This window comes from Maylandia zebra, linkage group LG23, assembly GCF_041146795.1.
Source record: "Maylandia zebra isolate NMK-2024a linkage group LG23, Mzebra_GT3a, whole genome shotgun sequence".
Classification (NCBI taxonomy): Eukaryota; Metazoa; Chordata; class Actinopteri; order Cichliformes; family Cichlidae; genus Maylandia; species Maylandia zebra.
The window spans coordinates 29,247,881-29,262,380 of NC_135188.1; the positions used below are offsets into that span (position 1 = coordinate 29,247,881).

The 14,500-nt window shown below is 40.6% G+C and overlaps 1 protein-coding gene across 1 annotated transcript in view; it reads right to left on the reverse strand.

Annotated features, from left to right (window-relative positions):
- The window catches only part of LOC101475634 (prospero homeobox protein 1), a 43,696-nt gene that overhangs the window by 15,293 nt on the left and 13,903 nt on the right, over window positions 1-14,500 (reverse strand). Inside the window, exon 6 of the mRNA XM_004571246.4 lies at window positions 5,555-5,749. Within this exon, the coding sequence (XP_004571303.3) occupies window positions 5,555-5,749 (195 nt within the window). The remainder of the gene's footprint in view (window positions 1-5,554; window positions 5,750-14,500) is intronic.

Sequence of the window (14,500 nt, forward strand, 5' to 3'; positions counted from 1 at the left end):
TATCAAGGCGATGCTGTCATTTTTCTTGTTGCTCTCACGACTCATCGAGTGCCACCAATCAGTGGCGAGCAGTCTGCTGACGCCACATTTTCAGACCGACTCAGCTCGCTTGGAACTCTGGCCTCAGCCTCCAAGTAGATACGCCTATGGTATCAAAGTCCTATGTGACTTCCTTATTGAGTTATCGTGTTCAAAAGATTTTCAAAAAACTTGACCTCTGACCTTAAGGTCAAGGTCACTCAGATTCAAGCTCGTCTGAGATTTTTAGTAGATACACCTGTGGCATCAACTTGAAACTCCTATGTCACTTTGTTCTGAACTTATCGCATTCACCAACTTGGGTGTCCAAGTCACCCAGCTGCCCGCCCCGCAGGGTGAGAAGAATACCTCATCAGCCTTTTATGGCTGAGGGGTAAAAATGTTCCTGGTACCAGGCACTACCACCTAATGGAAAACCCTAAAGCCTGAGCCGAGACGAGCCGAGCTGAGCAGGTACTGGTGGAGTCAGTCTGCATGTTTAGGAATGTGCTCCCGTTTGCTCTGGCAGGCCTAACCCACCAAAGCATAAATCCTTAATAAGTTCAAAACACACACTCTCAGGCAAGTCAGGAGCGGCGCGCCTAATGCTGCTGGCAGCCTTAACCAACAACTCGTCAATCTGTTCTCGGTATATTAAAAAAAAGAGGAAACATTTCTCTCCCTCCTGGCAGAAGGTAGGAGCTGACACCTTTCCCTGAGCGTCCTGGCAAAGAAAACCCCTCTGTCTTTTTTTTGTTTGGTTTTTGAAGATGAGACTATTCCCTGTTTCCTCTCTCCCTTACTCCAGTTTCCTTCTTCTTTTCGCCTTCCTCATTAGTTGGTGGGCAGAGCTGCAATTAGCACAAAATTGTTTCAGAGATTGGGGGGGGGGGGGGGGGGGGGGGTGAGGAGAGAGTAAGGATGGAGAGACAGTGAGAGAGAGGGAGAGGTAAACAAGACAGAAGAGTTGAAAGAATGTGGCTGGAGGAGAAGGTAATTAATGAAGGTGCTATAATTACTGGGGCCTGTTTACGCCAACACACACACACACACACACACACACACACACACACACACACACACACACACACACACACATCACTTACCTTTCCACTGCAATAACTATTTAAAATGCTGGCCCTGTAACTTTACTAATGACAGGCTTTTTTGTTTCCTCAACCGAAGCATGGGCCATTTTAAAAATTCACCACATAGAGCTTTAGTTAAGATTTGGCTCCATTTTAACCAGGAAAACATAACCTTGGAAGTACAAAGATGTAAAAAGTAACAATAATAAAGATGATGACACAATAGTAAGAGTAGACATAAGATGGGATGGAAGGATTATGGAGGGGAAGAACAAAAATTAGAGCAAAGGTGGAGGGAAAAGTTAAGGGGACAACGGGGAGGAATTGGAGGGCGATAAGAAAGAGGAGGAGAGGAGAGGACAAAGGCAAATGAAAGGAGGATGCGAAGGAGAGGAGGTGACGAAGAGACCATATCAATAGAGGACACATTCAGCAGGAAGAGGGGGAGGAAGGAGAGGGAGCAAGGAAAGAGCAAAAAGTGGAGGAAGGAGAGGAGGGAGGGAGGTGCGATGGGGACAAACCAAGGTGGAACTCTGATGATGCTAAATTTGGCGAAAGGAGAAGACTTCTGTGTGTGTGTGTGTGTGTGTGTGTGTGTGTGTGTGTGTGTACATGTCGGGAGACTTGCTGAATCGGCCGTGGTTCCAGTTTCACGCCTCTGAGTTTGACAGAGGGGGAGAGAGAGAGGGGAAAAGAGAAGGAGACAGAGAGAGCGAGAGGGTCCCTAGCCAGTAATGTTCCCTCAGGGCGGAAAAGAAGGAGGGAGGTGAGGAGAGGAGGAGGAGGAAGAGGCAGGCACGAAAGGGGACAAAGTAGGGGAAGAAAATGTATATGCACAGTTACAAACACTTCATTGCTTGGAGAACACTCGACCTTTTTCTAATGTCCTTACAAGCATTATAGCTTTATAGTATAACTATCAACCTTCATAACTTCTAACACAATCTGTATTTATACTGATTTACTATATTTACTGTTCACCACAAGTCTTCTTAATCAGACATCTGTTAAGACCAACTAGGCTAATAATAAGTTATTGACTTTATATAAAAGCTGGATATGGCCTCCAGGTCTGAAGAACAATCTATCATCTAATTACCAAACAAGCTGAATCACCAGACCAAGGTGCTGGACCCATCTGGCGTATGTTTTAAGTATCTCGCTCTTCGCACTGTGTAGCTGCATGTGACCAAAACAGCTGGACAACAAATGTAAAATGAAGCTTCGGATACAAAAAAAATCACACCCCTTGCCTTCAACTGCAAAAACCTGTCATAATCGGCATTCTTTCCCATGGCCAGCAGAGGGCAGCTACTCCGATGCAAAAAATTAGGCAGATCACATAGGTACGGTGGCCCTGAGAGGGCAAATGCACTGAAAAGCACAAAAAACATAATGGGAACAGATAAAAAATAAACAAAAGATGAATAAAATACATCGGAAATAGAAAAAACCCCCGCAGCAAATGCTAAGAAAATACAAAAATAAGAAAACAAGTGTTTTTGGGGACACAATAACATGGCAGAAACAACAAGCTAACAGCAAACGGCTAATAGCAAAGAGCAAACAGCTTCATTTCATATGAACCATAAGATTAAAATACTCAATGCATCATTTTCTCCCTAACAACACTGATTTATACTGTGTCAATACCAAGTTCAATCCTTTGCATTCTTTACTTCTTGTCACTTCCGCGGCTTGTCCGTCCCATTATTGTATCCCCAGAAACACTTCTGTTGTGTTTTATTCACATTCTTTAGTATTTTGTGGGCTTTTGCAGCATTTTTCTATTTGCTGGTGTTTTCTTAAGGTGCAGTTCCTTTGACCTCTCAAACCCGCTGTATATTGGAGTCAGTTGGCACAGCAAAAAAGGTCGTGAGTTTGAATCTAACGGCCAGCTGGGGTCTTTTTGTGTGGAATTTTGCATTTTCTCCACAGTACAAAGACGTGCATGGGTCGGTTTAACTGGCACTTCTAAATTGGCCATTAGTGTGAATGTGTTATTCCTGCAACAGGCTGGGGAACTGTTCAGGGTGAATCTCACCTCACTATAATAGCTAGACTTCAGCCCCACTATGACCCTAAACCGGGTTTTATTTCTCTATTATTTGTCTATCAATTGTGAGTTTAAAGTGAAAAATGAACACAATATGAAACTCATTTTGTAATATTTGTCCCAGTTAAACTAAAATAGATGCAGTAAAATATAGTTTATCAGCTGACTCTTTCCCTCAGCCCTCCCTGTGTCTGGTTGTTCCTGTTAAAAGTGAATTTTTCCTTCCCCCTTTTACCAAATGCTTCCTCACAGGGGGTTACTTGATTTTAGGGGTTTTCTCTTTATTATTATAGGGTCTTTACCTTACAATATAAAGATCCTTGAGGTTGCTGTTGTTGTGCTTTGGCGGTACATAATATATATGTTATTTAATTGGCAATAAACTAGTACATACCACTGAGCACGCTCAACTCAAGACTCCATCTTTTACGTAAGGTTTGTGGTCTCGATAAGGCTCTAGTTTTTGTGTTTGTCTTGTACGCGAAAACCTAGCCACTGAATGATGTTTTTCCAGTACTTTAATGTAGTCCCCTTATTTTAAAGTTTAATCAAATGCAGCTAAGAACAAATAAGATCATTTTTAACAGTGTTTGGTTACAAGTGCACAACATCACATGCTAATTCTTAACAAAACGTGTTTAATGGCTTTAATAGCTCAGTTTCAGGTTTAAAGAGTTTGTGGGCTGATTTTCAAACTGCACTGTGCAGTCAAATGGATGCAACTAATGAATGCATGAACGGTACAAACTCAAATCAAACACTTTCTGTCATCAAAAGCTTAACTGAAAGCTTTTGATGATTTAAAAAAAAAACAGCTAGTAATGATCCTACCACAGGTTCACCTACAGAAACCTTGTTGTGACTTTTACTTCCTCTAGAAAGTCAAATATGATTGTCTTCTTGGCCAAAAAAGTGCAACTGAGCCCTGGTTTAAAGGTCTTCTGGACCCAGTTTGAACTTTAAACCTGACCCTCCTATCTCTATAAATAATCACACATACTCATTATTTGCATGCGTGTGTCCGCTTCCTGTACATGCTCTTTTCATACACACCTGTGAAATGCTACCTGACTCTTGTTATGCAAACTATGCAAAGCATTTGCTATTCATTTCTCCAAATAGCCTACTTCAATATCACAAACCCTTTGCAGCATGAATATGAGGGTGTGTCGTGTCTGCGAGTCTCTTTATCCATTTAAGCTTTGGCATTTGTATCCTTAAGCAAAAAAAGAAAAAGCGAAGTGTGCGTGTGTGTCAGCGATAAGGTGTAAGCTAATGGACATCTAAATGCTGCTGATGTTACATTGGATAGTTTAAGGGCCCTCAGGTCCCCTTAGACCAATACTGGAAGAGGAAAAGTGAGAGAGGGAATGTGACTTCTGCAAATCGCTTTGACAAGGACACCCGTGCCTCGAGCGGCGTCCTCTCTCGCCTCATCGAGCACACACACACAGCAACATCCACACCTCAGCAGAATTGTGAGGTGACTGTTGCACTCTGAACAGCTGACTTGGTGGAGGACATTTGTGTGAGTGAGTGTGTTTGAGCTACGCTGAATTCAGTTTTAATCCGGTAACGAGCGAAACGGGTAGAAAGTATGGGAAACTTTTCAGTCTTACTAGATCGAGGAGGCTTTTGATTTCTGAAATGTTTGGAGAAAAATGGTACTTTAATTAAACTGAAGGCAACCTGACATTGCATTCCAAAGTTTGGCAAACAGATATTTTTTATTAAAAAACAAACAAACAAACAAAAAAAAGACCTTTTCCAAAAAATGTCATGTTTTTGGAAGATTTTGTATGGGTTTAAGAGAGAAGTTAAACCACCAAACTTTGCAAGAGAACACCACTAAAGATAAAACATAAGTTTAAGAGGGCTTACCATTAAAGGTGGAGCACAATATTGAAGCAGCGATATAGCTTATTGCTTCAACTTTCAATATGTGAGCTACACACTAGTGCAGGTGTACCTAAAGCAATGGTAAACAGTGACAGCCGACCAAAGCAAATCATTGAGCTGATTAAATGAAACAAATATCACACACACACACACACACACACACACACACACACACACACACACACACACACACACACACACACACACACACACACCATGATACAGTGAATAAATACACAAGTTCTGCTTTTTGTCTTTTTAAGGGTATTACTATTTTTTAGTTACTCTGATACTAATGCAGCATCATAGATAAACAACATATCAAGTAGTACAGACGTGCTGTAGAGTGACAGTTTCCCACTGTTGCTTACTTTGAGTTTCCCTCCCTATTTGCCATTTTCTCTCCATATTTTCTGTCGTTGAGTGGAACGTCTACTTCCTGTTATACAAATTAATACACCTGGCGTCCCCTAAAAAGGACAGCCCAGCTTACCTCAAAGTCGTTGGCCTTGTTGTAGTGCATGTTGAGTGCCCTGAAGAGTTCGGCATCTCGCCCCACAGTCAGCTCCTCGGCAGCAGTCACACCCTCGTTGATGGCCTGCCGAGCAAACTTCTCCATCTGGATGTAGTAGAACTCCCTGAAGTTGCTGAACCACTTGATCAGCTGGGAGGTGATGCATCGATTGAACTGTACGAGAAGAGCATCATAAATATAAAAAAAAGAGCTTTAACATTACATTTCCACCGCATGCACATGTTCCCGTAGAGCTGGGATTTTCCGCATGTGTGCAATAGAACTGTTGGTCTTAATAGCAAAATCACAACATGTCCTCTAATGTTGTGTGTTTTAATTCAACTAAATTGAATTAAAACTAATTAAAACTAATTCAATTTAGTTTTATTTACATAATCACAACGACAGTCACCTCGAGGTGCTTTATATTGTAAATTAAAGACCCTACAATAATACAGAGAAAGCTCCAACAATCACTCAACCCACTATGAGCAAGCATTTGGCGACAGTGGGAAGGATAAACTGCCATTTAACAGGAAGGAACCTCAGGGAGTTTGTTATTTATGTTTGTGTTCTCTTTTTAGCAGCATCAGGTTGTGTTAAAGTATTTTTTGTTGAATCATACCAATTAACATGATCCATTGTGCAGAAATTTTTGATGACTTTTGGTTGTAAGGTAACAAATCTTCGAAAAAGAGGCAGAAGACGGACTGCTTATTGCTGCTTCCTGTTTGTTGATGTAGACGTATCATAGCACAGCTGATGTTTTCTTTGGAACTTATTTGCCTGATGCTCTATCATCAAATTTGCCTTGAACTGGGCCTCCGTATGAATGCTCACATTACATTGTGGCACTACATGTTCAGATGAATTTGCTTTTTGTTCTGCAGCCTACATTTTCCATGCAAGTCTATGCAAATATAGCTCTAATTGTATGTCAACACTGTGCCGGGACTAAATAATAAGAAGGAATGTAGACAGTGTTGTTTTTTATTTGAATTTTTTGGTGTGGAAGTTAGAGAAAAACAGGAACTATTGCCCCAATCAACCACCCCCTCTCCACATGTCTGTATTTGTCCTCCTCATTAGCCACTAGTACAACGAACACCTTTAGGCTCCTCGCTGGAGAAAAAACATCTCTTTAAACTGCAGCAATCACACAAGAATATCCCAAATATTAACTTATTGTTATGCCAGTTCGGGCTTTCACACAGAGCCAAACTGACATTAACAAGTCGTTAAACCCTCATCCTCATCAGCCTTACGACCACTGCGGAAAACGTCTGTTCCGATCCAGTTTTTTAGTTTAGCGAAGTTGTTTTTACCAAAATGTTATTAAATAATTGAGCTTTTACTAAATTAACATCAAGCTAGTTGTAGTGATATCAAATACTAATTTGAGTTTGGAAACAAACAGCTACAATTTCACATAATTGGCAAATCATCATTTTCCTGCACCAATAAATGATTCTTTTTTGATAATTTTCCACCTTTAAATAGATAAACTTCTTGTGTATTTGTATCACAGGATATAGAGCAGGAATAAAGGAAGGAAAAGGGAAAGTATCAGTGCGTACAGCAAGCACTGTGTGTGAAAATGCACAACAAACTTGAAGGGCTGAACATATTTTAAGAGATTTCTGTAAGTTTTAAGAGAATCATTTGGAGGTTTTTAAGGCAGCATTACATATAAAATATGTCTGAGTTTTCATCGTTCTCTGGAAAAAGAAATAAAACCCCCCACACATTAATGTTTTTTAAAAAGCACAGCGACAGCTCAGTGAAAGTGTATGTGGTGTGTTTGTGTGTGTGTGCTCAGTGGAGGGGAAAAACGGCTTTGACACAGAGATTAAGCTCAGTATTGTTACAAGACATTGTCTCACAGGAGCGAGGGATGAGCGAGAGAGATAGAGGGAAAGAAAGACAGACGGGGGAGAGCGAGCCGAATGGTGCGAGGCAGCGTGGAGAAAAAAATAGGAATGCACGGAGAGGGAGCGCAGCGGAGGACGGCCGAGGGAAAGAGATATTTTTTCAGGAACGGTTAGAGGGGGTGACATAATGGAGCATAATAGAGCGTGGTGCTGTGTGTGTGTGCAGGAGAAGGAAAGGGAGTTGGTTTTAAAGAGCATAGTGACAGGAGGGAAGAGTGTGTGTGTGAGTGTGTTGGTGATCCACAAAAGAGTAGCATGAAGGGAATCTGATAACTCAGCAATTAACACATACAAGAAGATGTCATTTGTAAAAAAAACAAAACATAACCATCCTGCCACAAACTCAAAGTAGGATAACAAGGACACCCACATTAATAATTAACATATTTTAGTTATTATTTTCACGAATAAATAAAGGTTAATTATGCAACTGTTTGTGTATCTGTACCATACAGGCTTCCAGATATGATCCACCTAAGAAGTTGGAAGATGTATCACAGTTTATCTGAGGATGCTGATGTAAGAATTTTAAATCCAGCAAAATTTTCGAAAACCTAAATTTTGCTTCTTCACTGTCTGATCACTGAAGTAAAAGGTGATAGGCATCAATTAAATAATCATTTAAGTCCCAATTTGAATTCAAATTGCCAGCATTTTACAAAGTCTCAAATATAATTACACGATTCACTCAAAAGTTTGGGGTCACTTAGAAATCGCCTTCTTTTTTTTGTGTAATCAAAGTTTTGGTTTTAATAATATTAACAATAACAAATAATCAGGGCATTGACAGTGGTTAAGACTTTTAATGGGCTTCATATGTCATTTTCATGCAGCCATCACACCGTGCTCCAGTGCCACACTGGGCTACGTAATGTAAGCATAGCGTGTTAAAAGGCTAATTGATTATTATAAAAGCCATTTTCCAGCCATGTTGGAACAGCTTTGATGACTAAAGGAGAACATCAGACTTCAATTACAGTCTCACAAAGGTCAACAAAAGTAGTTTTCTTCTAAGAAATGTGAGAAATGATTAAAATAGTGAATTTTTTATACGACAGTATAATAAAATAAAATGGCACAAACTGTTTCTAATCAGTGTATAACTGAGTACATCAGAGAGTCTAGTATGAGAAACAGCTCTGTTAACTGGTACTCAAAAATCAGCAACTTCAGCATCGACAGCCAACACTTGATTCTGGTGAAATTTCCCCCTTAAACTTTGCGTCATCAAAATTACATTTTGGGTTTTCCAAACCTTATCCTCCACTCTGCTTAATAAAGTGTTTCATCCTTAACAGTCGTGACTTTATCATGTTATGCTGTCTATAATGAATTAATATAAACAAACCCATATTTAAGATGATGCTTAGTATTTTTATACTTAATGACTCCAACTAGAGCAGGGCGATATGGCCAAAAATATTTATCACGATATATATTTGAAAATTTGCGATAACGATATAACCGACGATATAATTGATGCGAGACAAAATACAACTCCACAACATTACTAGCGCAAAAAGACAACCTTCCATTTATTTTCACTTAAACAAGAAGCTGGTTTTTATGTACATTAAAGCTTTATAAAAATGTAACAGTGCAAATGCAAATTCCTTGCTGAAAGTTTAACCAAAAGGCATTTCCAGTAGAAATGGGCTGACATATCCTGAGCATAACCATGTATAATATCCACTGAAGTTAAAAAGAGGTGCTTTGCAACATTAAACTGCAGTGTGCAGTACGTATTTTTCGCACCATAAGGTGCACGGGATTATAAGGCACATTAAGCGAAACAAAGCAGTCAGATAAATCAAACTTTATTAAACTCATTCTTCTTGCTTCCTCCACTTCTGTGCCATTGATTCATTAATGTTGAATTCTCTGGCAGCTGCTCTATTCCCATGTTGTTGCAGTATATTAATGACTAACCTCGTATTGTGGATGGATTATCTCAGTTGTTCTCCTGACTGAAGTTTGGTCCGTTTACAGCATCCTGCCATGCGATTGCATTTGTCTCTAACCATGAAGAACCTTCACGTTAACTTTTATAAGTGGAAAAGTGTTAGTGTTCGTCCTCCAGCTTCACTGTTTATGTTATGCTAACATAGCTGTGTCGCTAGCGATCACGTAGCACATCATTATATACCAGCTAGCCCAACTTCAGTAACCCTACAAACGTCACTGCTGTTTAGTTTCCTGTCTTCATTTATGTTGGAAGTGATAGCAGAGCTGTACGTTTGATTTTTTTCAGAAATCTCTCCGTCAGAACATGCTATATCATGCTTAGGTAACTAGCGAAACTAGCGAGCTAACTTCCGCTAGCTTCCTGCTAACTTCTAACTCCGTTAAATGTAATAACTTTTGTTTTCATGGATGCCTGGAAGTTAAACTTTATAGTTACACCTGGTAAAGCAGCAATGCTGATCGTTTTATTAAAGATGAAAGAATTTAGACAGTTTTTAACTCTAAGTGATGCTGCAGTGTTGTTTGACCTGAAGAATACGGAGTTTAGGACCCAGATTACTCCCAGATTTAAGAGCATCTTAGTCCGACAAATATGACAATAACAACGGCCGCTTGCATGTTCTGCAAAAAAATGTGCTTTGTTGTGTATCTGACGGACAAACACCAAACCAGTTCCACATCACGGAAGTTGCACCATTTTTACAAACCAATTCTGGTTCATCTGTTTCACTCAACAATCGGCCATGTGCGTATGAAAACAAAGGCACTGCGCATGCGCGTTTTACTCCCATTCTATCGCGATATTTCATTTTCCTATCGTTGCCTAACATTATACCGGTATTACCGTGAACGGTATAATATGGCCCAGCCCTAACTCCAACTAATCATAGATAGCTATAAGAAATTAAAAATGCATCCCAAAGAAGAGGTCTGGTCTCAGGAGGTTAAAGAAGAGGCAGTCGGGGGTATTTTGCATATAAAAAGAGAAGTCGGCACAGTCACCGGATCCCAGCTCTGTTGAGCTGGTGTGGGAACAGTACACCACAAGTTCCCATCGGACTAATCAAATGTGGGAGGTGCTTCAAAAAGACTGATTACCCAAAGTAATTGAAAATAGATATGATCATTTTCATATTATTTTCACTACAAACCTTTTGTTTGTTTATGTGCATTAGTTTTGCTTCCACAACTGGACTTAAGAATAATGCATCCTTTAGATTTTCATTGGAAAATAAAGCCAATGTAGGATATTCTTTTCTTTCAGAAACATGAAACATAAACAGATTTGTTATTTATGAGTTCATACTGAGGTAACATGATGGTGCTATATAAAAATAATTGATCACAACAAGTCATGGTATATTCATTTATGTCTGACCCGACTCTGCTTGGACCTCTGGTTGGCAAACTATGCAACACTGATAAAACGGTTTATTCTTAATTTTTTACATTTCTGTCTTAATGTATAAAACCACCTCAGGTAGAGTTTATAAATATGCTGGTGGCTACAAAATGTAACTTGGGTAGGTACAGCCTGAAATCAGAAGCGTAGAAGCGACTTCACATGTAGTCAGATGTAGTCATGTCACCACCTGCCCTCTTATCCACCCACTATGTCATAAAGCTCATCACAATCAGCACAAACCACAAAAAACAGAAGGGGGGGAGGAGAAAAAGCGCTGAGGTGGAGGAATGCCGTTTTCTGTTTGCAGTGAAAAAGGGGAAAGAGAGAGTGTCAGAGAAAGTGTCAGGGTGGCCCGACTCTTGTTCCCTTGATGGTCCATGACACCCCACCCCCCGCCCCCGGGCCACATTCGAAGGGCAAACACACACATCCTTTAAGAATCTGCCCCCCCGCCCCCGCTTCAACCAGATTCACCATAGCTCGGCAAGTTCTGCCGAGGACGGCGTGAATGTGCACAATCAACAGAAATCTGCGAGTCGTAGCACTGAAGGTGTCTCGTGATTCCTGGAGGAATAGCTGTTGTAGGAACTTTCTGTTCAATTTATGTTGTAGGTCATTTCTGCTTTACCATACAGCACACAGTGTAGGGACTGCAGCTGCTTAAGGAATAGTGTGCAGAATCCTTGCTTTAGCAACAAGCCGCTTAGAATTTTTAATCACTTGTATCCAGTTTTGATTGGTTAATCTTTGTTGTGGCAAATTTTTTGCTTAAAGACAGATTAGATCATGAAAAGCATAGTTAATCAGCTTCCTGTTACACAGTTTTGAATTAACATCAGCTCAATGTAACTAAACGGTCTTAGGAAAGATTTAAGTAAGCTCATAAAATTGTTCATTTCTGATGTTCAGTTTAAACAGCATCAGTAAAAAAAGCTTTTTCCCTCTTCATATCCTGACAAGGCAAAATTGGCCGTATTGCTCATCGTGAAACTAATTGACAAGACGGGTGAGAGGCGGGCTGGACGCTAATTGATTCCTGCTGAGATGGCGGCATCCAGATATCATTTCAGCCTCTCAAGGCAAGAGTCTTCAGGGCTCTCGCTGATAAATGTGTGTGTGCACATGCATATTAGCGAGCGAGAGTGTTAAAAACCCTCAGCTGGCAGGCAACTTGCAAGTGAGAGTGCGCGAGTTAGACGGAGCTCCCCGAGCCAGCCAGCGTCTAATTAATCCTCCTCCACTCCTAACGAGGTCTTAATTATTCTTGCTGACTCTCTGAAGACGAGACGGCAGCGACCTCAGCGTCTTGTGCTTATATGTGTGATTGTCTGGTCAGAAGGCAAGAGTTTTGCACAATGCAATTAATGTCCCGGGCGTGCATGTGTATGTGCATGCTTGCTCATCTGTGGCTAAAACAGTTGTCAGCTCAACCCACTTCCCACACCGAGAGAGGAGACAATTGTGTGTAAGAGGCTCATCTTTAAGAACCAGTTTCCCATAGACAAAGTCCATTCAAGTCCAATTAGGGAAAGCCATTCAGGGCCCTAATTCCCTTACAGTGAATCTGCCTGATCCTTCTAACACATGCTACTTATTGTTCCCTGGGAAGGATCGGGGGGCGCTAGGAGTAAAAGAGAGGGTGAGAAAAAAAAAGGAAAAAGAGACACTGACCCGGATTTCAGAGACATGGTAATGATGAGGATAATGAATGCAGTGGGACAATGAAACAGGACACACACACAGACAGACAGCAACAGGGTGTGCTCACTCGCTCAGTCTTCCACGCACACACACACTAGCAAAGGCTTGAAAAGAACAGCTTCACTCATCACAAATAGGATTAACCATGATTCATTTTGATTAAGCAATGTAATGTCTCCCACTCAGAAATATGCTGGATTAAGTGGGATTACGACTCAATTAAAACAAAATTTGACTAAACTATTATTTGCATAAAATATGAAGAATAGGAAACCATAATTTCTTAAAGGCTAACTCTGTAGATGTGTACTTTTTACTGTCATCAAATCCCTTAAATTGATCTCACTAACAAGTGCCGTCTGGGAACGAAAGCAAGTTATATCAAATTCTTTGACAGAGCACACACACACACACACACACACACAGGTCCTGAAAAATCTGCACCATTTTACAAGTTTTTGTGTTGCCTTTCTGAAAATAACCGTATTCGTCATGTAAGATTGATGATTTCGCTCTAAACTGGATTTCATACAATGAGAATTTCTTTTGTCATAAAAATATTGCATCCTTTAGACTTTCATTGGAGCCAACCATAATAGGAGCTTTAAGATCGATACTAATACCGATATTTTGTCGTTTAAAAACCTGATATATCAGTTGATATTTTTTCTTCTTTTAGAAACACAAAAAACCCAGATTACACTAAAATTTGTTGTCTGCTGTTATTTATAAGTGCCTACTAAGATAATGTGATGGTGCGATTTAATCCTGCTTTTTTGTCACAACAAGTTGCCTGATTGGAAGTCTGTGATACAATAGTGTCTCCTGTTTCTTCTTTGCCTTTTCAATTTTCATTTATTGACCAATATGAAAGCTGACACAATATATATATATATCGGCTGACTAATGATATCAGCCAAAATATTGTTCTGCTGATATATCAGTCTGGCTGTAAAAGCCATCCAATGCATTTTCATTCAGTAACTACCTCTCTAAGCAGCAGATTTGTCTGTTGTTGACTTTGTTCCACATTGCACGAGGGATGTCAGGAAATAAGGTATGGAGTCTTCTCAAAAGTCTAATGTTAAGCTCTTCCAGCAGGGCTCTGTTGTGATGTGACAATGACACACCATACTGTCTGTGTCATGGTCCTGGGTCGGTGACCCAGCGCTTTTAGTTATCATTTTCTGGTTTATTGTGATGATGATGATTATTATTATGGTTTGAGTTCTATGTGTTATATTCGGTCTGCCTTTGAGTCTGTGTCTCTGTCTGTCTATGGTGTCACCCCATCTGTTTGTGAAGCTGTCTGTTTAGATCTGTGTCTTGTTTGGTTCCCCGTGTCTGAGTTTCCTGTTTTATTGTGAAGGTCTCTGTCTGATGTGAGTGTGTTCAGTTTACGTTTCCCCTGTCCCGTCAGCTCTGATTTCTCCCAGCTGTGTTGCCCTCCTGTCTCTCATCCCCTGATTACTGGTGTGTGTATTTAAGCCCTGTGTGTTCTCCTGCCTGTTGCTGGTTCGTCTGCGTTACCCTGTGTCAGTCTGCGTTACCCTGTGTCAGTCTGCGTTACCCTGTGTCAGTCTGCGTTACCCTGTGTTCCACAGTGGCCTGTTCCTCGTCTGCGTCTCTCTGCTTCTCATCCCCTTTGTCGTATGCTCCCAGGTCTGTTATTTTTAGTTCTCCCAGTTTAGGTGTCTTCAGTTATTTGTCATACCCCACTGCTTGTTTGCCACTACACCTTTGTTAATAAACCTCACCAGCGTTTCATCCACTGCCTGCATCTTGGGTCCTTCTTCCAACTCCACACGGCTCGCCTCGGCGGCCGTGACAGTCTGTCCCTTGACAGCCAACAAACTTGTATCTTTACACTGCATTAACTCCCACTGTTTGCGGTTCTGACTGGACTTACAGTTCGAGACTCAA